Source organism: Coregonus lavaretus, assembly GCF_964263955.1.
Source record: "Coregonus lavaretus genome assembly, chromosome: 23".
In the NCBI taxonomy this organism is placed as follows: Eukaryota; Metazoa; Chordata; class Actinopteri; order Salmoniformes; family Salmonidae; genus Coregonus; species Coregonus lavaretus.
In genome coordinates, this window is record NC_140010.1 from 2,980,298 (window position 1) to 3,005,488 (window position 25,191).

Here is a 25,191-nt window from a genome sequence, read left to right on the forward strand (position 1 = left end):
TATAAGTGTGTTAGCTAGCATGCACCGATGAAATGGTCACATAAACTCACTGCTAACACAGTTGTTTTCATGCTACAGATTTTACCATCGACAGCCATCAACATCATTACGTCCTGCACAACTAAAGTGCTGTTTCCTATTTAATCACAGGTATTTACACATATTTTGTATTGTATTTGTGTATTTTGTTTATACCCCAGTATGAAAAATATGATGCAAGGGATTTTACCATCGACAGCCATCAACATCATTAAAGCCCTGCGCAACTAACGTGCTGTTTCCTATTTAATCACAGATAATAAATAAAGATAAACTGGGACCACTGACTGGGGTGATTTCTTTAAACTAAACACAACGCAGGGAGAGTACGATTAACATCTGTTAAACCAGCAATATGGGATGTTTAAGGAATAATGTTATTGAGGAGCCAAGTTTAATTGATTTGTTAAGAAAACCTTCAGGTGGTCCTCTGTAGCTCAATTGGTAGAGCATGGTGCTTGTAACGCCAGGGTAGTGTGTTCGATCCCCGGGACCACCCATACGTAAAAATGTATGCACACATGACTGTAAGTCGCTTTGGATAAAAGCGTCTGCTAAATGGCATATTATTTTTATATTCCATTTCGTTTAAGACTGGTTTAAGGGAATGGAAGAAGTGTAGCTCAGTTGGTAGAGCATGGCGCTTGCAACGCCAAGGTTGTGGGTTCGATTCCCACAGGGGGCCAGTGAAAATGTATACACTCAATAACTGTAAGTCGCTCTGGATAAGAGCGTCTGCTAAATGACTAAAATGTAAAATGTAAGAAGAACAGAGTTCTCAATCTCAAAGCCCACGCTCCAGTACAGTAGGTGGAGATAATGCGCCATTAACGTTGGATGCCAACCTCCGATAAACCCCACCAAAGAAGAGGACATGTCCCAATGCAGACGCCGTAGTTGTACCACAGATTTCTTATAACTAACTCAAGATAGACCACAACCTGTCGTTTCCAATGGGAGCAAATTAATCATAGTGAGCAGAACAAGCAAGGAGGTGGGCAGAGCCAAGCACGAGCTAGCGAGATCCTATTTGCGCGTTCTAGCATGTATTTGCATATTTCCGTTAGGGAACGCCTAGGAACATATAGATTTTAGTTTGGGGAACAGATAACTGTATTGAGATCAAATGTTTCGTAAATGAGAAAATTAGCAGAATGTCGGCTAAAATCCATCTCGCTCCATCTTCTCCCACCGCCGGTCACTGGGCTTCCTCTTGTCACCATATTTGGTGGTGAGTGGAAATGCTAACCGGATGCTTCAGATTTATACATCCGGTGCAACATCTGGCTCATTGTTCTATCTGTGGTTGTTACTGTATGACGAAAGGTTGTTGAAATTTTTGCTAGTAGCTAGCTAACTAGTTGTCAAACAAACACCATGTCTAGCAGAGGAGGAAAACAGAAGAAAGGTAACGTTGCCAGTGAGCAGGAGGAAGAGGAGCAGCCGCTTCAAGCTGTGTTAGTCGCCGATAGCTTCAACCGGAGGTTTTTCCCCATCTCCAAAGACCAACCTAGGGTATGTGATGATGCCATGGATTGAATAGTACATGCTAGCGGCTCGAAAACTCTAGGTGGCTAAGTGCATGTTATTGTCAATGGATGACAGCGCTAGCATAGCTAGCTAGTTAGCTACCGTTCTTGCAGCGACCTCGTGTTCTTGAAATGCAACATTTCATAACAATTGTGGTCAATATGTTTTCCTGCTAGCTAGTTAGTAATATTGGTGGGAGTAAATCTGTGGGTGCCACATGCCAGCAGTTCTTGTCGGTAACTTAGTCAGGTAGCGAGCCAGCTAATTTAGCACTGTTCCAGATGGCATGATATATGATCATCTCTTTAAGTGGGACACAATCAGATCCATGTAGCGGGACTAATCGTGACAAAAGCACAATATCAACGACAATGTTAATTTATTCATCCTGCTAATAACTGAACATTGGTTAAAAAAAAATAAAAAAATAAACTTGGCTACATAAAGTTGTCATCAGTCTAATCTTGGAATCCAAAACCAAATATCGCGTAATTGCTAGCCAGCATCACTCAGAACTTCAGATTTCTTGACACCATCTTATGCTTTATATGTGAGACTCCAAACCCGATGGTCATTGTTGCACTCATCACATCTCTGCTGTGTTTTGTGCCATCCAGGCTCTCCTACCGTTGGGCAATGTGGCCATGATAGACTACACCCTGGAGTTCCTAACATCCACTGGGGTTCAGGAGACATTCGTCTTCTGCTGCTGGATGTCCAACAAGATCAAGGACCACCTGCTGTAAGAACACACATACACACACTGTCTGACCAGGAAAAACTAGTCATAGAAAATATTTAGCGCCCAAACACACACACACACACACACACACACACACACAGGGTTTTCTCAATATAAATGTTCCCTCATCCTCCCAACAGTAAGTCCAAGTGGTGTCGTCCCACTTCTCCCAACGTGGTCCACATCATCACCTCTGATCTGTACCGTTCCCTTGGCGACGTGTTGCGGGATGTGGATGCCAAGACTCTGGTGAGGAACGACTTCATCCTGGTCTACGGAGACGTGGTGTCCAACATCGACGTCAGCCAGGCCCTACAGGAGCACCGGTCAGTCACATTTGACCCTTGACCTTAGACAACAGGGCTGGAGAAAAAGCCTGCACACCCAGCATCTCGCCAGGAGGAGGGTTTGGGTGGCCAATCCTCATGAGTTGGCCAAACCTCTTCCTGGAGAGCTACAGATACTGGGTGTGTCAGCTTTTGCACCAGCCCTGCTTTAATCTAGCACAGTTGATCCAGCTATTCAAGATTGTGATGAGCAGCTGATTAGTAGAATCAGGTGTATACAATGTAGTACACCAATGGGCAGGTAGGACTATTTCTATACCTTTTCATAGTGATCATGTATTAACACTAGGATTTATGTTGTTCATGAAGGCACCGGCGTAAGGTGGACAAGAACATCTCTGTGATGACCATGGTGTTCAAAGAGTCCTCTCCCGGCCACAAGTCTCGCTGCGAGGAGGATGATGTGATTGTTGCCATGGACAGCAAGAGCAAGCGGGTCCTCCACTACCAGAAGACACAGGGCCTTAAGAAGCTACAGTTCCCCATGGTAACGTAACAGTTCCCCATGGTAACGTAACAGTTCTCCATGGTAACGTAACAGTTCCCCATGGTAACGTAACAGTTCTCCATGGTAACGTAACAGTTCTCCATGGTAACGTAACAGTTCCCCATGGTAACGGAACAGTTCCCCATGGTAACGAGGGATAGGATAGAGTATGATGTGTTTATAAAACTATAGTATCCCCCAAAAGGTCAATTTACTTCACAGCAAGTAGTATAGATAAAAACACAAATATATTTTCAGAATGTGTGGATGTTCAGCGGTGTTGGACTGACTATTGTGTTTTCTCTGTATCGTTGCAGAACATTTTCCAACATGGAAGTGATGAGTTTGAAGTTAGACATGATCTGCTGGACTGCCACATCAGTATCTGTTCCCCACAGGTAATCTACTGTCTGGGCAATTCCATGGTAACGGAATTACGCGGGAAACGGTTTTAAATGTATACAAAACAAAAACCATTGATTTCAAAGTTTAACAAACCATAGAATTTACTCAGAAAGGTCGCATATGCACAGTTGTTCCAGTAAAGTTTTTTTTTTTTTTTTGTTTTGTTTACTCTGTAAATTGTTCAAAGTAATTATTGTGCATAGAGTTGTATGGAATGTTAAACTTTTGAATTCAATGGTTTTTGTTTGGCATACATGTTAAAGTGAAAAATCTGACTCTCAGCTAATTCCTTTACTGTGGAATTGCTCGTCTTTAACCAGGTGAGCTGCAAGTCTCTTGTATGGAAGACAGGACACTGGCTTACAGACATTGTATATGGTTTTGTTTACAGGTAGCTGAGCTCTTCACAGACAACTTTGACTACCAGACCAGGAATGACTTTGTCAGAGGGATTCTGGTCAATGAAGAGGTATGAGAAGACGAATTCAGTGATTATGCTACAGTATATAAGATGTACTGTGTGTGTGTTGTATTGAAACCAGAACAGCCCAAGCAATGCCCCAACCATAGCTTATACACATCCTTACCGAGCAAAACAAGTCTACCATCTCCTCCTCCTCCTGCTCTATAGATCCTTGGCAACCAGATCCACCTGTATGTAACACAGGATGGCTATGGAGCCCGCGTGTCCAACCTGCAGATGTACGACTCCGTCTCCTCGGACATGGTGCGTCGCTGGGTCTATCCCGTCACTCCTGAGGCGAACTTCACAGACCAGCGGGGGCAGGGGTGTACCCACTCCCGCCATAACGTCTACCGGGGCGCGGGGGTCAGCCTGGGGCACGGCAGCCAGATGGAGGAGAACGTTCTGATTGGTCGAGACACCAGCATCGGGGCCAACTGTCATATATCGAACAGCGTCATCGGCAACAACTGCACCATAGGTATTATACTGTTTTACTGTTTCTACAGGGTCACGACAAAGTCATGGAATTTTGAAATGGTGTTTTCCAGGCCTGGAAAAGTCATGGAAAATGTTAGTCCGAAAAGTCATAAAAATGTATTTCACAATGTCTGTTAATGTTATTTATTTAGGCACGGTTTTTTAAAAATATTTCTATAAATAAAAGTCAACATCAACCAGGATTGGAATGGTGCATCAGCTGCATGGGCCGTTTCCCAAGGAGAGACAGACAGTGGGCCGTTTCCCAAGGAGAGACAGACAGTAGGCCGTTTCCCAAGGAGAGACAGACAGTAGGCCGTTTCCCAAGGAGAGACAGACAGTAGGCCGTTTCCCAAGGAGAGACAGACAGTAGGCCGTTTCCCAAGGAGAGACAGACAGTGGGCCGTTTCCCAAGGAGAGACAGACAGTAGGCCGTTTCCCAAGGAGAGACAGACAGTAGGCCGTTTCCCAAGGAGAGACAGACAGTAGGCCGTTTCCCAAGGAGAGACAGACAGTGGGCCGTTTCCCAAGGAGAGACAGACAGTAGGCCGTTTCCCAAGGAGAGACAGACAGTAGGCCGTTTCCCAAGGAGAGACAGACAGTAGGCCGTTTCCCAAGGAGAGACAGACAGTAGGCCGTTTCCCAAGGAGAGACACAGTGGGCCGTTTCCCAAGGAGAGACAGACAGTAGGCCGTTTCCCAAGGAGAGACAGACAGTAGGCCGTTTCCCAAGGAGAGACAGACAGTGGGCCGTTTCCCAAGGAGAGACAGACAGTGGGCCGTTTCCCAAGGAGAGACAGACAGTAGGCCGTTTCCCAAGGAGAGACAGACAGTAGGCCGTTTCCCAAGGAGAGACAGACAGTAGGCCGTTTCCCAAGGAGAGACAGACAGTAGGCCATTACAGCAGGTAGGCCTATCCTATAAACTATGATAGAGCAGACTGACTAGGAAGCCAATTCAAAACATATCTTCTACCCTCTAGTTAACGGTTGAGCTGTTATTAGCATGTAGTCATGTTTTCGTCATGTCCCCAAAAAACTTTCCACCGACACTCGAGAATAAGGCCATACAAAGTTGATTCACTTTTTTAAACAATTGATATGATTCATTTCAACTATTAATTTTGACAAAACTAACAATTCACTTTGACATTGTATTAGTTGGGATTAGGTTCAATTGCGGTGAATCAAATCATGTGTTTGAAAATAAACATTTGATAACCGTGAACATGAATTTTAGGAAAAAATATTAAATGTAGCCTTTGGGATTATGTGGCTTGAACTTGTTTTGTAGATACTTCCAGTTGAGTTGGGCATCCAATGTATGGGACATTGCAACTCAATAGATGCTAGTCAGCCTGCAAAGTAAACACTTCCAAGGTATCTCAGCCCTGTGTAGCTCAGTTGGTAGAGCATGGCGCTTGCAACGCCAGGGTTGTGGGTTCGATTCCCACGGGGGGCCAGTATGAAAATAAAAATGTATGCACTCACTAACTGTAAGTCGCTCTGGATAAGAGTGTCTGCTAAATGACTAAAATGTAAAAATGTAGCTAAGATAAATATGACTAAACTAGAAAAGGTACATTTCCTGAAGAAAATTTATGGGCTTGCTTCATCTGAATAAAAATATTTGTTGCCTGCCATAGCTATTTGATCTTTGATATATTGAATGAGCGAATTATTTCAAAAGGCATAACCTATTTGGTTGTAATGTTGAAATGTTTAACATCAAGAGTGGTCAACCATCTTTCAGGAGAGATAATAGATGCAGGCTTTTGTTCCAGCCCCCCTCTAACAAACCACATTTTAGAAATTAGCTGCTCAACCAGACCTTGATAAACTGGCTCTGATGTGTTTGAGCAGGGCTTGATCAAAAAGCATGCACACCCAGCAGCTCTCCGGACTGAGGGTTGGCCACATTGTTTTATACAGCAGGTATTCTACTTTGTGGATTTTAAGTGCCTTGCTGAACGACATGGTATCAGAGAGCAGCCTCCCAGTGTTGATACCACATCACACATACTTTATTTATACGTACAGAGAGACGCCGCCAAGTGTTGGTAATGGAAATGTTGTTAAAAGTCATGATATTCCATCTGTCAAAATGTGTATGAACCCTGTGTCTATCGTAGGTACAGTAGTGAAGCTAACACCTGAGCTTATGACTACCTATGGTGGTGCGGTTCCCACGATCTAACCTCATGACTACCTATGGTGGTGCGGTTCCCACGATCTAACCTCATGACTACCTATGGTGGTGAGGTTCCCACGATCTAACCTCATGACTACCTATGGTGGTGAGGTTCCCACGATCTAACCTCATGACTACCTATGGTGGTGAGGTTCCCACGATCTAACCTCATGACTACCTATGGTGGTGAGGTTCCCACGATCTAACCTCATGACTACCTATGGTGGTGAGGTTCCCACGATCTAACCTCATGACTACCTGTGGTGGTGAGGTTCCCACGATCTAACCTCATGACTACCTATGGTACAGAACTGAGGTTAGATCGTGGGAACCTCACCACCATAGGTAGTCATGAGGTTAGATCGTGGGAACCGCACCTGTCCTTTCAATATAAACATTCTGAGTGAATCCACGGTGCAGTTTTCCTTCAATCTGCTCTTTGCTCTGCATTACTACTCTGCTAGGTTCTACCAAGATGCCAGTGATCCTGGAGAACCTAGCAGTGGAAAGTCCAACTCTTACCGCCTCTCTCTGTTGTCTCTCTGTAGGGGACAACGTGGTGTTGGACCGGGGCTACATCTGGAACAACGTAGACATCTCCAGCAACGTAGAGATTCACCAGTCAGTAGTGTGTGACGGGGCGGTGGTCAAAGAGGCTGTACGCCTTAACAAACAGTGTGTCCTCGCATACAACGTAAGGCAACTGAGTCTTTACAACCAAATAACACTGTTTTTAATGAAAACAGATTACCCTCTTGAATAGAGATAATCGACTGTTGTTTCTGTAGTGCCTTTCAGTAGCTCTCGAAGTACTTTACATTGTAGGTGCTCATTGTAGGTGCTCATTGAAATATTTATGTAAACATTAGCTACATATTGTAAAACGCCAGCATGAAACATGTTGATAACTGTTTTGCTTTCACTCTTTCCTAATATCAAAATGTTATTAGCTACAGTAAGCTTTCAAAATAGTAACTGTTGAGTACTTTTGGAGTATTTTTTTCCCATTATTCCATGTTGTCTGTTTCCCCAGGTGGAGATTGGTCCGAACCTGTCCCTCCCAGAAGGGACTGTGGTGTCCATGCATCACCCTGAGGAAGAGGAGGAAGATGATGATGATGAGTTCCTCAGTGATGACCAGGAGGTGGGACACAGCAAAGACAAGACCAGGCAGAAAGGTGTGTATTAGTAGTATACCCCCCCCCCCTAATAACTAATTGATTCTAATAACCAACTCATCATCAACCTTTGATTATTTGAATCAGCTGAACTAATTGATCAGTTCAGTGAATGCCTAAATTCAACATACCTGCTGATCTTCCAGGTTGGTTAAATCAAAAAACATGAAGTGCCTCCTGGACCAGGGTGACCTACCCCTGCTCTATACCTTCTACACATTCTTAGTATTTATTACTGTAGTGGGTTTATGGAAAGGATTATGCGATGCTTCAACAATTGATAAGTCTACAAACGATGTTTTGATATGAAATGTATTTTGATCTTGTTTCCAAAGTTATATTGTTATTTCAACGTTATGGAAATCTGTTTTTGGAAATAATATGTCAAAGGTATCTCAGGACATAGCTGTGATATTTATGTCCATGACAGTGAGCAAAACCTTGACGACTGTACAGTACACTTACCTCCCTGTTTCACCTGTTCAGCATTTAATCCAGCAGAGGTAGGACCTGAGGGTAAAGGTTATATCTGGAAGCCTAGTGTGGACGACACTGAGGACGAAGAGCTGGCACAGTGTCTATGGGGTAGGCCACTTTCAAAACAAAACTCATGCAAGGTAGTGTGAAGAGACTGGGTCAGGCCAGCTGTCCATGCCCTCAGTCATAAAATATATATCCTGTTTCCCTAGGCCTGGTGCTGAACCCTGACCCAGAGAGTGACAGCGAGAGTGAGGCCAGCGAGGAATCTCAGGATCGCAGTCGCAGTGTCTCACCTGAGATTGACGACGTCAATGGTGAGGGGTACTGATTGATTTATTAATTGATTAGTTGAATTGATGATACACATCGAAAATGACATATTATCAGCCATAACAAGAATGTGTTTGTGTAGCTTTCCAGTTGGAAGTGGTGGGGACACTACAGAGAGGTTTGGAGGAGAACATTGTCTGTGACAACCTGGTCCTAGAGATCAACTCTCTCAAGTAAGTAGTGGTCAGCTCCTGATAAGTAAGTAGTGGTCAGCTCCTGATAAGTAAGTAGTGGTCAGCTCCTGATAAGTAACTAGTGGTCAGCTCCTGATAAGTAACTAGTGGTCAGCTCCTGATAAGTAACTAGTGGTCAGCTCCTGATAAGTAACTAGTGGTCAGCTCCTGATAAGCAAGTAGTGGTCAGCTCCTGATAAGTAAGTAGTGGTCAGCTCCTGATAAGTAACTAGTGGTCAGCTCCTGATAAGTAACTAGTGGTCAGCTCCTGATAAGTAACTAGTGGTCAGCTCCTGATAAGTAAGTAGTGGTCAGCTCCTGCTCCTGATAAGTAACTAGTGGTCAGCTCCTGATAAGTAAGTAGTGGTCAGCTCCTGATAAGTAACTAGTGGTCAGCTCCTGATAAGTAACTAGTGGTCAGCTCCTGATAAGTAACTAGTGGTCAGCTCCTGATAAGTAACTAGTGGTCAGCTCCTGATAAGTAACTAGTGGTCAGCTCCTGATAAGTAAGTAAGAGTAAGTAGTAGTCAGCTCCTGATAAGAGTAAGTAGTGGTCAGCTCCTGATAAGTAACTAGTGGTCAGCTCCTGATAAGTAACTAGTGGTCAGCTCCTGATAAGTAAGTAGTGTTCAGCTCCTGATAAGAGTAAGTGGTGGTCAGCTCCTGATAAGTAAGTAGTGGTCAGCTCCTGATAAGTAAGTAGTAGTCAGCTCCTGATAAGTAACTAGTGGTCAGCTCCTGATAAGAGTAAGTGGTGGTCAGCTCCTGATAAGTAAGTAGTGGTCAGCTCCTGATAAGTAAGTAGTAGTCAGCTCCTGATAAGTAACTAGTGGTCAGCTCCTGATAAGAGTAAGTAGTGGTCAGCTCCTGATAAGTAACTAGTGGTCAGCTCCTGATAAGAGTAAGTAGTAGTCAGCTCCTGATAAGTAAGTAGTAGTCAGCTCCTGATAAGTAACTAGTGGTCAGCTCCTGATAAGTAACTAGTGGTCAGCTCCTGATAAGAGTAAGTAGTAGTCAGCTCCTGATAAGTAACTAGTGGTCAGCTCCTGATAAGAGTAAGTAGTGGTCAGCTCCTGATAAGAGTAAGTAGTGGTCAGCTCCTGATAAGAGTAAGTAGTAGTCAGCTCCTGATAAGTAACTAGTGGTCAGCTCCTGATAAGTAACTAGTGGTCAGCTCCTGATAAGAGTAAGTAGTGGTCAGCTCCTGATAAGTAACTAGTGGTCAGCTCCTGATAAGTAACTAGTGGTCAGCTCCTGATAAGTAAGTAAGAGGAAGTAGTAGTCAGCTCCTGATAAGAGTAACTAGTGGTCAGCTCCTGATAAGTAACTAGTGGTCAGCTCCTGATAAGTAACTAGTGATCAGCTCCTGATAAGTAACTAGTGGTCAGCTCCTGATAAGAGTAAGTAGTGATCAGCTCCTGATAAGTAACTAGTGGTCAGCTCCTGATAAGTAACTAGTGGTCAGCTCCTGATAAGTAACTAGTGGTCAGCTCCTGATAAGTAACTAGTGGTCAGCTCCTGATAAGTAACTAGTGGTCAGCTCCTGATAAGAGTAAGTGGTGGTCAGCTCCTGATAAGTAAGTAGTGGTCAGCTCCTGATAAGTAAGTAGTGGTCAGCTCCTGATAAGTAACTAGTGGTCAGCTCCTGATAAGAGTAAGTAGTGGTCAGCTCCTGATAAGTAACTAGTGGTCAGCTCCTGATAAGTAACTAGTGGTCAGCTCCTGATAAGAGTAAGTAGTGGTCAGCTCCTGATAAGTAAGTAGTGGTCAGCTCCTGATAAGTATGTAGTGGTCAGCTCCTGATAAGTAAGTAGTAGTCAGCTCCTGATAAGTAAGTAGTGGTCAGCTCCTGATAAGTAACTAGTGGTCAGCTCCTGATAAGAGTAAGTAGTGGTCAGCTCCTGATAAGTAGTGGTCAGCTCCTGAAAAGTAAGTAGTAGTCAGCTCCTGATAAGTAACTAGTGGTCAGCTCCTGATAAGTAACTAGTGGTCAGCTCCTGATAAGAGTAAGTAGTGGTCAGCTCCTGATAAGTAAGTAAGAGGAAGTAGTAGTCAGCTCCTGATAAGAGTAAGTAGTGGTCAGCTCCTGATAAGTAACTAGTGGTCATCTCCTGATAAGAGTAAGTGGTGGTCAGCTCCTGATAAGTAAGTAGTGGTCAGCTCCTGATAAGTAACTAGTGGTCAGCTACTGATAAGTAACTAGTGGTCAGCTCCTGATAAGAGTAAGTAGTGGTCAGCTCCTGATAAGTAACTAGTGGTCAGCTCCTGATAAGTAACTAGTGGTCAGCTCCTGATAAGTAACTAGTGGTCAGCTCCTGATAAGTAAGTAGTGTTCAGCTCCTGATAAGAGTAAGTGGTGGTCAGCTCCTGATAAGTAACTAGTGGTCAGCTCCTGATAAGTAACTAGTGGTCAGCTCCTGATAAGTAACTAGTGGTCAGCTCCTGATAAGTAAGTAGTGATCAGCTCCTGATAAGAGTAAGTAGTGGTCAGCTCCTGATAAGTAACTAGTGGTCAGCTCCTGATAAGTAACTAGTGGTCAGCTCCTGATAAGAGTAAGTAGTGGTCAGCTCCTAATAAGTAACTAGTGGTCAGCTCCTGATAAGTAACTAGTGGTCAGCTCCTGATAAGTAACTAGTGGTCAGCTCCTGATAAGTAAGTAGTGTTCAGCTCCTGATAAGTAAGTGGTGGTCAGCTCCTGATAAGTAAGTAGTGGTCAGCTCCTGATAAGTAAGTAGTGGTCAGCTCCTGATAAGTAACTAGTGGTCAGCTCCTGATAAGTAACTAGTGGTCAGCTCCTGATAAGAGTAAGTAGTGGTCAGCTCCTGATAAGTAAATAGTGGTCAGCTCCTGATAAGTAACTAGTGGTCAGCTCCTGATAAGAGTAAGTAGTAGTCAGCTCCTGATAAGAGTAAGTAGTGGTCAGCTCCTGATAAGTAAGTAGTGGTCAGCTCCTGATAAGTAAGTAGTGGTCAGCTCCTGATAAGTAAGTAGTGGTCAGCTCCTGATAAGTAAGTAGTGGTCAGCTCCTGATAAGTAACTAGTGGTCAGCTCCTGATAAGAGTAAGTAGTGGTCAGCTCCTGATAAGTAAGTAGTGGTCAGCTCCTGATAAGTAAGTAGTAGTCAGCTCCTGATAAGTAACTAGTGGTCAGCTCCTGATAAGTAACTAGTGGTCAGCTCCTGATATGTAAGTAAGAGCAAGTAGTATTCAGCTCCTGATAAGAGTAAGTAGTGGTCAGCTCCTGATAAGTAACTAGTGGTCAGCTCCTGATAAGTAAGTAGTGTTCAGCTCCTGATAAGAGTAAGTAGTGGTCAGCTCCTGATAAGTAACTAGTGATCAGCTCCTGATAAGTAACTAGTGGACAGCTCCTGATAAGTAAGTAGTGTTCAGCTCCTGATAAGAGTAAGTGGTGGTCAGCTCCTGATAAGTAAGTAGTGGTCAGCTCCTGATAAGTAAGTAGTGGTCAGCTCCTGATAAGTAAGTAGTGGTCAGCTCCTGATAAGAGTAAGTAGTGGTCAGCTCCTGATAAGTAACTAGTGGTCAGCTCCTGATAAGTAACTAGTGGTCAGCTCCTGATAAGTAACTAGTGGTCAGCTCCTGATAAGAGTAAGTAGTAGTCAGCTCCTGATAAGAGTAAGTAGTGGTCAGCTCCTGATAAGTAAGTAGTGGTCAGCTCCTGTTAAGTAAGTAGTGGTCAGTTCCTGATAAGTAAGTAGTAGTCAGCTCCTGATAAGTAAGTAGTGGTCAGCTCCTGATAAGTAAGTAGTGGTCAGCTCCTGATAAGTAAGTAGTGGTCAGCTCCTGATAAGTAAGTAGTGGTCAGCTCCTGATAAGTAAGTAGTGGTCAGCTCCTGATAAGTAACTAGTGGTCAGCTCCTGATAAGAGTAAGTAGTGGTCAGCTCCTGATAAGAGTAAGTAGTGGTCAGCTCCTGATAAGTAAGTAGTGGTCAGCTCCTGATAAGTAAGTAGTGGTCAGCTCCTGATAAGTAAGTAGTGGTCAGCTCCTGATAAGTAAGTAGTGGTCAGCTCCTGATAAGTAAGTAGTAGTCAGCTCCTGATAAGTAAGTAGTAGTCAGCTCCTGATAAGTAAGTAGTGGTCAGCTCCTGATAAGTAAGTAGTGGTCAGCTCCTGATAAGTAAGTAGTAGTCAGCTCCTGATAAGTAACTAGTGGTCAGCTCCTGATAAGTAACTAGTGGTCAGCTCCTGATAAGTAAGTAGTGTTCAGCTCCTGATAAGAGTAAGTAGTGGTCAGCTCCTGATAAGTAAGTAGTAGTCAGCTCCTGATAAGTAAGTAGTGGTCAGCTCCTGATAAGTAAGTAGTGGTCAGCTCCTGATAAGTAACTAGTGTTCAGCTCCTGATAAGAGTAAGTAGTGTTCAGCTCCTGATAAGAGTAAGTAGTGGTCAGCTCCTGATAAGTAAGTAGTAGTCAGCTCCTGATAAGTAAGTAGTGGTCAGCTCCTGATAAGTAAGTAGTGGTCAGCTCCTGATAAGTAAGTAGTAGTCAGCTCCTGATAAGTAAGTAGTGGTCAGCTCCTGATAAGTAACTAGTGGTCAGCTCCTGATAAGAGTAAGTAGTGGTCAGCTCCTGATAAGTAAGTAGTGGTCAGCTCCTGATAAGTAAGTAGTGGTCAGCTCCTGATAAGTAATTAGTGGTCAGCTCCTGATAAGTAACTAGTGGTCAGCTCCTGATAAGTAACTAGTGGTCAGCTCCTGATAAGTAACTAGTGGTCAGCTCCTGATAAGTAACTAGTGGTCAGCTCCTGATAAGTAAGTAGTAGTCAGCTCCTGATAAGTAAGTAGTGGTCAGCTCCTGATAAGTAAGTAGTGTTCAGCTCCTGATAAGTAAGTAGTGGTCAGCTCCTGATAAGTAAGTAGTAGTCAGCTCCTGATAAGTAACTAGTGGTCAGCTCCTGATAAGTAAGTAGTGGTCAGCTCCTGATAAGAGTAACTAGTGGTCAGCTCCTGATAAGAGTAACTAGTGGTCAGCTCCTGATAAGTGCTCTACAGAGAAGTGCAAACTTTGTTGAAGTGCAATAATATTTCAGTCCCATTAGAACATATCCAGCTAAATGTTGCTCCATGCTACTATCTTCAATGTATAGATCTTGTACTTCCCCTCTCCCACCAGGTATGCCTATAACATCACTCTCAAGGAGGTAATGCAGATTCTTACCAGAGTTGTTCTGGAGTACCCCTTCCAACTGCAGGGGACGCAACTCACCACCCTACAGTACACTGGTTTACTATTGCCTGTAAGTACCTACAACTACAGCCCTACAACCACCACACCCCAATAAATTGTTCTACAACCAATAATTTGTATAAATATATGTTATTTATCTAGCTCTTCATTTTTACAGACAAATCACTTACAAAAATGACCAGCTCCTATCTCTACCCCAAAACAACTTTTACAGAGGTGTAGCTGTGAATGGGGGACAGAGGGCGAGACGGTCACAGAATAACCTATTTTCTCTTCTCCTCCCCACGCCTCTCAGCTGCTGAAGAAGTGGTCTCCGGTGTTTAAGAACTATATCAAGAGAGCTCAGGACCACCTGGACTGTCTGTCTGCTGTGGAGGAGCTGTTTCTGGAGCAGGACACACACCAGACTGCTATGGTCAAGGTGGGTGAGAGGGTGGGTGAGAGGGTGGGTGGGCCAAATTGTCCGGGAGAGGCTGTCCATCATAGCCTACACCCCGAATATGAGCGTCAGCGCCATATTCGCACTCCTTTTGGGCGCACGTGCGCCTGCTGCTGAGGAGAGAGCGGGAATGAGAGAGGGGGTCACTGTTGATTACGAAGATGGAGGCCTTTTTCATTGAAGTTCGAGGACGAAGAGTAGGTCTATGTCTACAGTGAGTAGAGTACACGTGAAGAAGTTTTAATATTGTAGTGGACTAAGATGAGGAGAACTTTGGCGGGGCCAATTGCAGGCTACTGTCTTTGTAATTTGCTATAGGCTGCTTTTTAAGGACGCAAATGTGTCTCATTTGGCCAATATCCCTTGTTTATTGATGGCCAGTTCGGATCTGAATACATATGGATGTCGGGTAAATTTCTCAAATGTCCGGTGAATTTAAATCTTCCCGGCACCACATTTCCCTAACGGAAACCCTGGCACACACACTGGCAAAGATTTTTCCGGCAGGCAGGCAGACAATGGAATGACTTTGAGTGACAGTGTGAGGACTTTGCATAGGCGGTTTGTTGTGTTTTTTTTTGTGTGACTGTAAAAAAATTCCTGTAACGTAAAATAACATAATTAACCGGTTCCCATCATTATTTAAATAACAGTTCTGTCCCGGAACAGTATAGATCACTTTCGTTTGCGTTTCAGATTCTGTTCCTCTAAAAAAAAAATGCATTTTCAGTTCTGTTCCCTGAACCGGTTCCAACCTGCTTTTTACATTTAAAAAAAAAAATACGTGTGATGTTGGATGTTAACTTGTCTGTTGTTGTCGCCTTCCCTGTAGGTGCTGATGAAAATGTACCAGCTGGAGATCCTTGAGGAGGCGGCCATCCTAAAATGGTTCTCTACAGGAACCACCACAGACAGGAGCAGACAACTACGGAAGAACCAGGGAGTGAGTACCACTTACAGGGCTTCTTACATTATGACAGCAACAAAGGCATTGTGTAGGGAAAGCGATTTTGTTTTCCAACGGAGGGGGCAGTTAAACGTACCCGAAGTGCGTGCCTCTGTGTCTTTTAGAGGTGGCACTGTACGTCCTGAACAGGCCCCAGGCCTAAAACACATGGCTGAGAGGTGATGTCCTGTCTTCCTCAGCTCCAGAAGTTTATCCAGTGGTTGGAAGAAGCAGAGGATGAGTCTTCGGAGGAAGGAGAGTGAGGAAGAGGAATAGAGACTGAAGACTTGAGACTGTTGTGTGAATAGAAACCAATGGTGGTTCCACTTTAAATCTGCATTTAAGAGGACCGGTTTCCCAGACAGAGTTAGGGCTGGATTTAATCCGTATCGCGGAAGATCCGCGTGAAAACATAAAAGGTCATTTCCGATTGAGCCGACATATACAGTGTTTACCATTAATGCAGTCTCATCGAACATTGCCTTTCAATTGAGCTATAACGCAGATCTTCCGCGATACGGATTGAACACAGCCCTAAACCTAGTAGTCCTGGAGTAAAAATCTATTTCAGTGGACGTTCTCCACTGAGGACGCTTTTTAGTCCAGGGTTAGGCTTAATCTGTGTCCGGGAAAACCGGCCCAGAATGTCAAAGGTTATCAGGTTGTACACTGCGGCAGCTTCATATTGCTTCTCCAAAAGGAAATGGTGTTGTTGATATTTAGTGTACAACACAAGGTGACATCTTGCTCACAATGTCACAAGAAGACAAAAGCTGTGGTATGATTTAAACACCCTAATAAAAGAAAGCTTGAACACACTTGAGTAAGGTTTTAATGAGTGAAAACAAGATACTCCCGACACAGACCATCACCAATTAATAAAGAATGTCACAGATCTGTTTTTTTTTACAGTGTTCAGTATAGACAGGTTTTACCGGTCTCTTGTCAGTTCAGAACAATACAACAGATTTCCCTGGGGGCGGTTTGAAGTAACCACAGTGGTTTAATGCTGTATAGAGGTAGTTGTTATACTAGCAAGCTCACCTGCTGACGTTAGTCATACGTCTATCACATAATACACCACAATCTCAGACACCTTACAATCACCAGTTTTGTGGACCGCAGCGACTGGCAAGGAATGATTCAAAGAAAGTACGATTAAAACTTAAATATTTGAAAAATAATCTATTCAGAACTTTTTTCTTTTTTTTTTTTTAAACGACTGGTCTACATTCCAGTATAAGAACTCCTTTGTTGAAGCATCTACTTAAAACACTTGATGTGCCACTGATACGCTGTGGACGGGATTCGTCAGACACAGTCTTGCAATACCTATGGTCCGCCATAATCCTGTAAATTCGGAGTGGTTTTAGTAATATTCACTACAGACGTTTCCCATTCAGCTAGGACATCATCCCTCATTAAAACAAAATATTTGGTTTGGTCCATCATGAATGACTGATCAGCTGTAAAATCACCACGGTTACAATTGTGGACCATGCACTGTCCATATCTACAAAGAACTAGGATAAAGTTTTAAGCGATACTTCACCTTCTGATAGGCTGAGTTGAATTTTCCCCATATTGCTTAAAACCTATCCAATCATTTTAGATGTGCAGGAGGGCATCATCACTACTAGTCCCTTCTGTCCTTTTTCCCCATCGTACTATAAACCGCCCCGGCCAGCAGCGATGCCCCCGTAATCCCAAACAGCGCCGTCAGCCCCTTCCACAGATTGGCCGTGCCCTCGTGTCCCTCTATGAACCCCCTGTAGTCCGTGGGGACCAGGATGTAGCGGCGGCCGTCCTGTGGCGCCTGTAGTCTCACGGTCCCTCCCTCCAGCACCACCTCCCCGAAACCCGTCATAGTGGTCCCGACACGGAGCAGCTCCTCAGTCTCCTTCTGCACCGTGGGCCGCTCGCCGCTGAGGCCCTCCAACAACACGTTCACCAGACCCTCCTGGGCGTGTTTGACCCCGCAGTGAACCCTCTCCAGGAACGAGCCGGAAGCCTCCAGAGGGGAATGGACCTTGACGGTGATGTCGGTGATGCAGGCGCCCGGTTCAACAAGACTGAAGGGGACGGCGTTGTTGGTCTCCTTCCTGTTGGTCATTCTGGTGTTCCTGAGAGAAGAGGGATGAATGGTGGTGTTGAATTTACAGTATGTACTGAATTGTGTTGCAATTGCATTACTTTTAGGTGATGTAGACTCCTGTCAGAAAATGTGATTCTTGAAGACCTACATGATTCCAAGTTCCACTTTGAGCCGGACCACCAAGAGTGTATAGCCTCCATAGTACTATTTAGTTTCCATATGTCCATACTACACTATATATACACAAAAGTATGTGGACACCCCTTCAAAATGTGTGGATTCGGCTATTTCAGCCACACCCGTTGCTGACCGGTGTATAAAAATCGAGCACACACCCATGCAATCTCCATAGACAAAAACATACTGAAGAGCTCAGTGACTTTCAGCGTGGCACCGTCATAGGATGCCACCTTTCCAACAAATCAGTATGTCAAATTTCTAACGCTGCTAGACCTTCCCCGGTCAACTGTAAGTGCTGTTATTGTGAAGTGGAAACGTCTAGGAGCAACAACGGCTCAGCAGCGAAGTGGTAGGCCACACAAGCTCACAGAACGGGACCGCCGAGTGATGAAGCACATAGCGCCTAAAAAAATCGCCTGTCCTCGGTTGCAACACTCACTACCGAGTTCCAAACTGCCTCTGGAAGCAACGTCAGCACAAGAACTGTTCGTCGGGAGCTTCATGAAATGGGTTTCCATGGCTGAGCAGTCGCACACAAGCCTAATATTAGCATGCGCAATGCCAAGCGTCGGCTGGAGTGGTGTAAAGCTCGCTGCCATTGGACTCCGGAGCAGTGGAAACACGTTCTCTGGAGTGATGAATCACGCTTCACCATCTGGCAGTCCGACCAAATGAATCTGGGTTTGGCGGATGCCAGGAGAACTACTTTTACATCTTACATTTTAGTCATTTAGCAGACGCTCTTATCCAGAGCGACTTACAGTTAGTGAGTGCATACATTTTTCATGTCATACAGCCATCACTAATCTAACTATTTACCAACAGGACATGTCTCACGTGATTGATTTTTCATTTCAAAGCCAAACTGAAAACAAAAGGATTGAAAAGTAAATCACATTTAAGAGGTGTTGTGGTCAAAACAGACTGACATACCGTCAAACTCATTGCACTTCAACATACACAGACAGACATACAGGAGTCCCACATTTTTGTCTTTACATGGTGGTCCTCATGGCCAGCAGACAGACAGGAATCCCACCGTGGCAGTCATCCTCTGGTCCTCATGACCAGCAGACAGACAGGAATCCCACCGTGGCAGTCATCCTCTGGTCCTCATGACCAGCAGACAGACAGGAATCCCACCGTGGCAGTCATCCTCTGGTCCTCATGACCAGCAGACAGACAGGAATCTCACCGTGGCAGTCATCCTCTGGTCCTCATGACCAGCAGACAGACAGGAATCTCACCGTGGCAGTCATCCTCTGGTCCTCATGACCAGCAGACAGACAGGAATCCCACCGTGGCAGTCATCCTCTGGTCCTCATGACCAGCAGACAGACAGACAGGAATCCCACCGTGGCAGTCATCCTCTGGTCCTCATGACCAGCAGACAGACAGGAATCCCACCGTGGCAGTCATCCTCTGGTCCTCATGACCAGCAGACAGACAGGAATCCCACCGTGGCAGTCATCCTCTGGTCCTCAGGACCAGCAGACAGACAGGAATCCCACCGTGGCAGTCATCTCCTGGTCCTCATGACCAGCAAAGTTGTGTTTAAAGTCATCTGTCTGCATGTCATGTCCTTCACAGACGTGGATGTCCCAGTATATGATTAAAGTAAACCATAAAACCATGAGTATAAACAGGGCCTAATATGTACTGTTAGGGTCCACCAGCCATTGTGGCAAGGTAGATGGACAAAACATATATAATCTACCAGCCACTCAGATCTTTTTTACCAGCCAAAATATTTTTGACATAATTACAAAAAAAAAATGACCATGCTTTGTAATGTTTCTAGAACAAGAAATGTTTTAGTAAGAAGTACATTTCATATCTTTTTTTTTGTCTTTTAAATCAAAATATCTGAGACAATTATCCAGCTGCCCCTTTAAGAGCGGGAGGTTACCGTAGTAACGGGGCCACTCGAGTTCTGTCACGTGTGATATTTGGGATCTGATTATGGCGTCTCTTCACTCAGTTTAAGCAGCGGACTCAAACTAACGTTGAAAAACAACCGAGCTTGTGAACAAAACAATTTAAAATCGCCAAGAAACACGAGGACAAAGTCTCACTTTGTAGACTTTCAAGTAAATTAGACTAACTTTCATGCCTACAAAACTGTATCTATCAGCACTTCACTCAGTGAGCTCAGCTCCCATGCAGTGTTGCTGCGCGAGGTTGGATATAGGATTAGTATTTATTTGCGCAATTAGCTATGATGCAAAAGAGCAGAAATACTTTGAAAACAGCTACTGCATTATTTTTCTAACATGTGCATGCATACTTGACCTTTGACTGTTTATTCGCAAATGTAAGGCTGGCACTGCAGAGCCCTGCAAACTGACCACCCGCCAACGTGGCTGGTGAAAGACCTTACCCGCCAATATCTAAATCTACCCGCATTGTATGCGCAAGATTATAAAAATCTATAAAGACCTGACCCATCACCAACCACTGTCTCTATAGCTTCCTGAACACGCCAAGCATCACACAATGGTGCAAACGAACCCCGAGGGCTGGGTTGGGAGGTTAAGTCGAGAGTTGTTGGGTTGCTGAACTGGTTGGAAAATCCCAAAGATGGAGAGCAAGGGTTGAGGCGTGCTCTGTGTATGTATTGATGGCACAGACGGGGCAGTCAGGGGACAGAGAGAGAGATGTTGTGAGGGAGTCCCAGACCCAGACCCAGACCCAGTCCCAGACCCAGACCCAGACCCAGACCCAGTCCCAGACCCAGTCCCTCCCTTGGTCATTGGTAGTTCTTGATCGAGGCCAGTAGGGCTGGGCTGTGGTTCCAACTCCATATTAAATGCCCATGATTTTGGATGAGCAGGTGTCCGCATACTTTTGGTCATGTAGTGTGTGTGTACATATTGCTGTATTTATGGCTAATGAATTTTCTGTGTACTTACCATGTTCTAGTGATGTTGTTCCACACATTCCAGTGTTCCTCTACAGCTATCCTCTGGATCACACCAAAGCATCTTGGGACAAACTGACTGGCCAGAGTCTCACCGTCCGCCTGGACCAAACCTGGAACAAGAATACTTCACACGTCTCTAAATGCATACTGGTAATAAAAACACATTATTTAATCAAAAGGCTGTTTAATCAGTTTCGGGGGAGGGGGGTTCCACTTACCTTCCACTGCGACGTACTGCAGTTTTCTGTGGGGCGATGCCTTGAGGATCCTTACCAAGTGTTGATCCGGGATGAATTTGGGTATTTCCTAGTCGGGAGAGAAAAATGAAAACACAGAAACTGTACTGCATTTCACCTTCATGAGTTTGTGTGTGTGTTACCTTCAGCTTGACTAGGTCATCTTTCTTGTCTTTGTATAAGTGGTAAAACAAGCCAGAGAAGGCGAAGCTGGAGCCCACACCGATCAGGACCAACGGGTTGAAGATGGGAAGGTCACTCATCTTGTCAATCTGTGATAGAAAATAAGACATTTCAGCAGAGAAAAACTCCCAGATCAGAAACCTAAAACCAAATCTTGTGTGACTGCTGGCCAACTTCCACAACAACATCCACATCCACATCCACTGTTTGTTGATGTGGATGTTGTGGACAGGAGTTTGGTGGCGCCTTAATTGGGGAGAACGGGCTCGTGGTAATGACTGGAGCGGAATTAGTGTAATGGTAACAAATACATCAAATCAAATTTTATTGGCCACATGCGCCGAATACAACAGGTGCAGACATTACAGTGAAATGCTTACTTACAGCCTTTAACCAACAATGCATTTATTTTTAATAAAAAAAGTAAAATAAAACAACAAAAGTGTTGAGAAAAAAAAGAGCAGAAATAAAATAAAATAACAGTAGGGAGGCAATATATACAGGGGGGTACCGGTGCAGAGTCAATGTGCGGGGGCACCGGCTAGTTGAAGTAATATGTACATGTGGGTAGAGTTAAAGTGACTATGCATAAATAATTAACAGAGTAGCAGCAGCGTAAAATGATGGGGTGGGGGTGGGGGGGCAGTGCAAATAGTCCGGGTAGCCATGATTATCTGTTCAGGAGTCTTATGGCTTGGGGGTAGAAGCTGTTGAGAAGTCTTTTGGACCTAGACTTGGCACTCCGGTACCGCTTGCCGTGCAGTAGCAGAGAGAACAGTCTATGACTAGGGTGGCTGGAGTCTTTGACAATTTTGAGGGCCTTCCGCTGACACCGCCTGGTATAGAGGTCCTGGATGGCAGCAGAAGCTTGGCCCCAGTGATGTACTGAGCCGTACGCACTACCCTCTGTAGTGCTTTGCGGTCGGAGGCCAAGCAGTTGCCATACCAGGCGGTGATGCAACCAGTCAGTATGCTCTCGATGGTGCAGCTGTATAATTTTTTGAGGATCTGAGGACCCATGCCAAATCTTTTCAGTCTCCTGAGGGGGAATAGGCTTTGTCGTGCTCTCTTCACGACTGTCTTGGTGTGTTTGGACCATGATAGTTAGTTGGTGATGTGGACACCAAGGAACTTGAAGCTCTCAACCTGTTCCACTACAGCCCCGTCGATGAGAATGGGGGCGTGCTCAGTCCTCTTTTTCCTGTAGTTCACAATCATCTCCTTTGTCTTGGTCACGTTGAGGGAGAGGTTGTTATCCTGGCACCCACGGCCAGGTCTCTGACCTCCTCCCTATAGGCTATCTCATCGTTGTCGGTGATCAGGCCTACCACTGTTGTGTCGTCGGCAAACTTAATGATGGTGTTGGAGTCGTGCCTGGCCATGCAGTCATGGGCGAACAGGGAGTACAGGAGGGGACTGAGCATGCACCCCTGAGGGGCCCCCGTGTTGAGGATCAGTGTGGCAGATGTGTTGTTACCTACACTTACCACCTGGGGGTGGCCCGTCAGGAAGTCCAGGATCCAGTTGCAGAGGGATGTGTTTAGTCCCAGGATCCTTAGCTTAGTGATGAGCTTTGAGGGCACTATGGTGTTGAATGCTGAGCTTTGGTCAATGAATAGCATTCTCACGTAGGTGTTCCTCTTGTCCAGGTGGGAAAGTGCAGTGTGGAGTGCAATAGAGATTGCATCATCTGTGGATCTGTTGGGGCGGTATGCAAATTGGAGTGGGTCTAGGGTTTCTGGGATAATGGTGTTGATATGAGCCATGACCAGCCTTTCAAAGCACTTCATGGCTACAGACGTCAGTGCTACGGGTCGGTAGTCATTTAGGCAGGTTATCTTAGTGTCTTTGGGCACGGGGACTATGGTGGTCTGCTTGAAACATGTTGGTATTACAGACTCAGTCAGGGACATGTTGAAAATGTCAGTGAAGACACTTGCCAGTTGGTCAGCGCATGCTCGGAGTACACGTCCTGGTAATCCGTCTGGCCCTGCGGCCTTGTGAATGTTGACCTGCTTAAAAGTCTTACTCACATCGGCTACGGAGAGCGTGATCACAGTCATCCGGAACAGCTGGTGCTCTCATGCATGCTTCAGTGTTGCTTGCCTCGAAGCGAGCATAGAAGTGGTTTAGCTCGTCTGGAAGTCTTGTGTCACTGGGCAGCTCGCGGCTGTGCTTCCCTTTGTAGTCTGTAATAGTTTTCAAGCCCTGCCACATCCGACGAGCGTCAGAACCGGTGTAGTACGATTCATGGTTTCCATGTGTTTAATGTCATTCAATTTATTCCGTTCCGGCCATTATTATGAGTGGAAGTTCAGCCCCTGATGACACACGCTTGCATGTAGCTCACTGTAGGACAAGAGGCCAGCCCCGTGGTAAGCTGAGTACACAGCGTGTGCTTTTGTTTTGTTCATCCAGAAATCGTTTTTAGCATAGACCAGGGCTGCCCAACCCTCTTCCTGGAGATCTACTGTCCTGTAGGATTTCAATCCAACCCTAATTTAGCGTATCTGATTCAGCTAGTTAAGGTCTTGTTGAGCAGCTAATAAGTAGAATCAGGTGTGTTTAAATTAGGGTTGGTCTGAAAACCCACAGGACCGTAGATCTCCAGGAAGAGGGTTGGACTGCCCTGGCATAGACGTTACAAGCATTTCGCTACACCCGCAATAACATCTGCTAAATGTGTGTACGTCACCAATACAATTTGATTTAGATACACTACTAGGTTTCTTGGCGTGTGTCCTCTCGCAAATGCCACTATAATAGTACACTACATAGGGACTTTTGACCAGGATTTATTGTTTTCCAATAATCTAGTATTTTTGATGTGGTTTGTTTGGAGAGACTGTGCTAATGATGTGTAAATGCTATTTGCAGTAAAAGTTTAAAGCCGCAATATGTAACTTTTTGAGTGACAGCCCAAATTCCCATAGAAATGTGACTTATAAATCTGTCATTTTCATTGAAAGTAAAGTCTTAAGAAGCGGTAGATCTGTTCCATGTATGCTATTTTTATGCTTCCCGTTCTGAAGTTTAGTTTTTGCGTCTTTTACTTTTGGTTTTGTACACCAGCTTCAAACGTCTGAAAATGCTATATTTGTGGTTATTGAAGATATTTCACAGCGGTTTAGATGTTACAATGACTCTCTACATTCTCTCTTGCTTGTTTTGTGACAAACTGAAATTAGGCCAACTATTAGACTTTTAGCAACCAGGAAATGTCGAAGAGATTTTAAGCATTGGTATTCTTGTCCAGAAACACCTTAATGTCCCTCTCCTGTGCAATGGATATAACAGGGGCGTATTCATTACGCCGATTCTGATCAAAAACATACGAAAGCAAACGGAACGAAACGGGGAGGGACCTACCTGAACTTGTCCAATAGAAACTCTCGTTTTCGTTGCAAAACTCAACTGTTTGCAACTGTTTGGCTAATGATTACACCAAATATTTTTTTTTTATAACTAACCCTCATTGTTCTATCTGTGATTACACCCTGTAGCCTGGCTGTTCACCTTGTAAGAAGAACAAGAGAGGAAGAAGAACTCAACGATATATATTCGTAATGACGGATTTAGTCAAATGGCCTTGATGTGAATGAATAAATCCCAGTACTCACCTATTCGAAAACACAGTCAAAATGTGGGAACGAATAAATCTGAAATAACTCTAGGCGAGTCATTTAGGTTTCACTTCCTTTATTTTACGCGTTGATGACGTTGCACTTGCTAAGCCAGTGGCAATGGCAGGTAAATTGCAATCGTAACCGCCCACTAGTAGTTCTACAAAATGAGTTAGAAGACGAGTCCTACAGGTGGCAGCAAAGCCAATGGTTTTGGTTAGAGCCTTTAACTTCAGCAAAGGGCTCTGAGTTTAGGACGCTTGTCCACTTAATAATTGAGGCAGATAGTTCTCTTTTCAACTGATGTATAATGTATGGTACATTGCATCAGTCACAAAACTATCAATGTTTTGTTTAATATGTCTACTATGAGTTATGAGACATTCAAACTGTCCCTCTCTGTATTATATCTGACTGTGTTGGTTTGTTGGTTGGTTTGTATGTGCGAAGGCTAACTGTCCTGTGTGTCTCCCTCAGCTCAATGACTCATGGGTAAAACTCCACTGATTGTGTCAGT

The 25,191-nt window shown here is 44.5% G+C and overlaps 2 protein-coding genes across 3 annotated transcripts; one reads left to right on the forward strand and one right to left on the reverse strand.

The window, feature by feature from the left end:
* Positions 1–994: 994 nt before the first annotated feature.
* Positions 995–16,252, forward strand: LOC311098912 (translation initiation factor eIF2B subunit epsilon-like). 2 transcript variants are annotated; one of them, XR_014609666.1, is made up of 17 exons: positions 1,338–1,554; positions 2,187–2,311; positions 2,452–2,637; positions 2,968–3,145; positions 3,463–3,543; positions 3,942–4,019; positions 4,182–4,494; positions 7,231–7,376; positions 7,716–7,860; positions 8,347–8,445; positions 8,550–8,654; positions 8,753–8,843; positions 13,975–14,098; positions 14,345–14,470; positions 15,321–15,431; positions 15,635–15,806; positions 15,940–16,252. XR_014609666.1 is itself a non-coding variant. In XM_084139459.1 (16 exons), the coding sequence occupies exons 1-16, from the start codon at positions 1,417–1,419 to the stop codon at positions 15,695–15,697; spliced, it is 2,109 nt and encodes a 702-aa protein (XP_083995585.1). In that variant the 5' UTR covers positions 995–1,416; the 3' UTR covers positions 15,698–16,252. The 2 variants fall into 2 exon arrangements, 1 of the variants encoding a protein (XP_083995585.1); XM_084139459.1 differs by having other exon boundaries at positions 995–1,554; positions 15,635–16,252.
* Positions 16,249–24,767, reverse strand: LOC311098914 (mitochondrial ubiquitin ligase activator of nfkb 1-A-like). Its single transcript, XM_084139461.1, has 5 exons — positions 24,672–24,767; positions 21,012–21,140; positions 20,851–20,938; positions 20,622–20,742; positions 16,249–17,557 (listed from the first exon to the last, which is right to left on the reverse strand). Exons 2-5 carry the CDS (start codon positions 21,129–21,131, stop codon positions 17,071–17,073), a joined length of 816 nt encoding a protein of 271 aa, XP_083995587.1. The 5' UTR covers positions 21,132–21,140; positions 24,672–24,767; the 3' UTR covers positions 16,249–17,070.
* Positions 24,768–25,191: the final 424 nt, after the last annotated feature.

What these genes read in the sequence shown, in the direction of transcription:
- LOC311098912 (XM_084139459.1), top strand. Translation starts at nt 1,417, where the DNA reads ATGTCTAGCAGAGGAGGAAAACAGAAGAAAGGTAACGTTGCCAGTGAG. An exon ending in TCTCCAAAGACCAACCTAGG is followed by an intron (nt 1,555 to 2,186) that starts GTATGTGATGAT and finishes TGTGCCATCCAG; the next exon opens with GCTCTCCTACCGTTGGGCAA. An exon ending in AGTGTGTCCTCGCATACAAC is followed by an intron (nt 7,377 to 7,715) that starts GTAAGGCAACTG and finishes CTGTTTCCCCAG; the next exon opens with GTGGAGATTGGTCCGAACCT.
- LOC311098914 (XM_084139461.1), bottom strand. Translation starts at nt 21,131, where the DNA reads ATGAGTGACCTTCCCATCTTCAACCCGTTGGTCCTGATCGGTGTGGGC. An exon ending in GCAGTACGTCGCAGTGGAAG is followed by an intron (nt 20,743 to 20,850) that starts GTAAGTGGAACC and finishes TTCTTGTTCCAG; the next exon opens with GTTTGGTCCAGGCGGACGGT. An exon ending in AACAACATCACTAGAACATG is followed by an intron (nt 17,558 to 20,621) that starts GTAAGTACACAG and finishes CTCTTCTCTCAG; the next exon opens with GAACACCAGAATGACCAACA.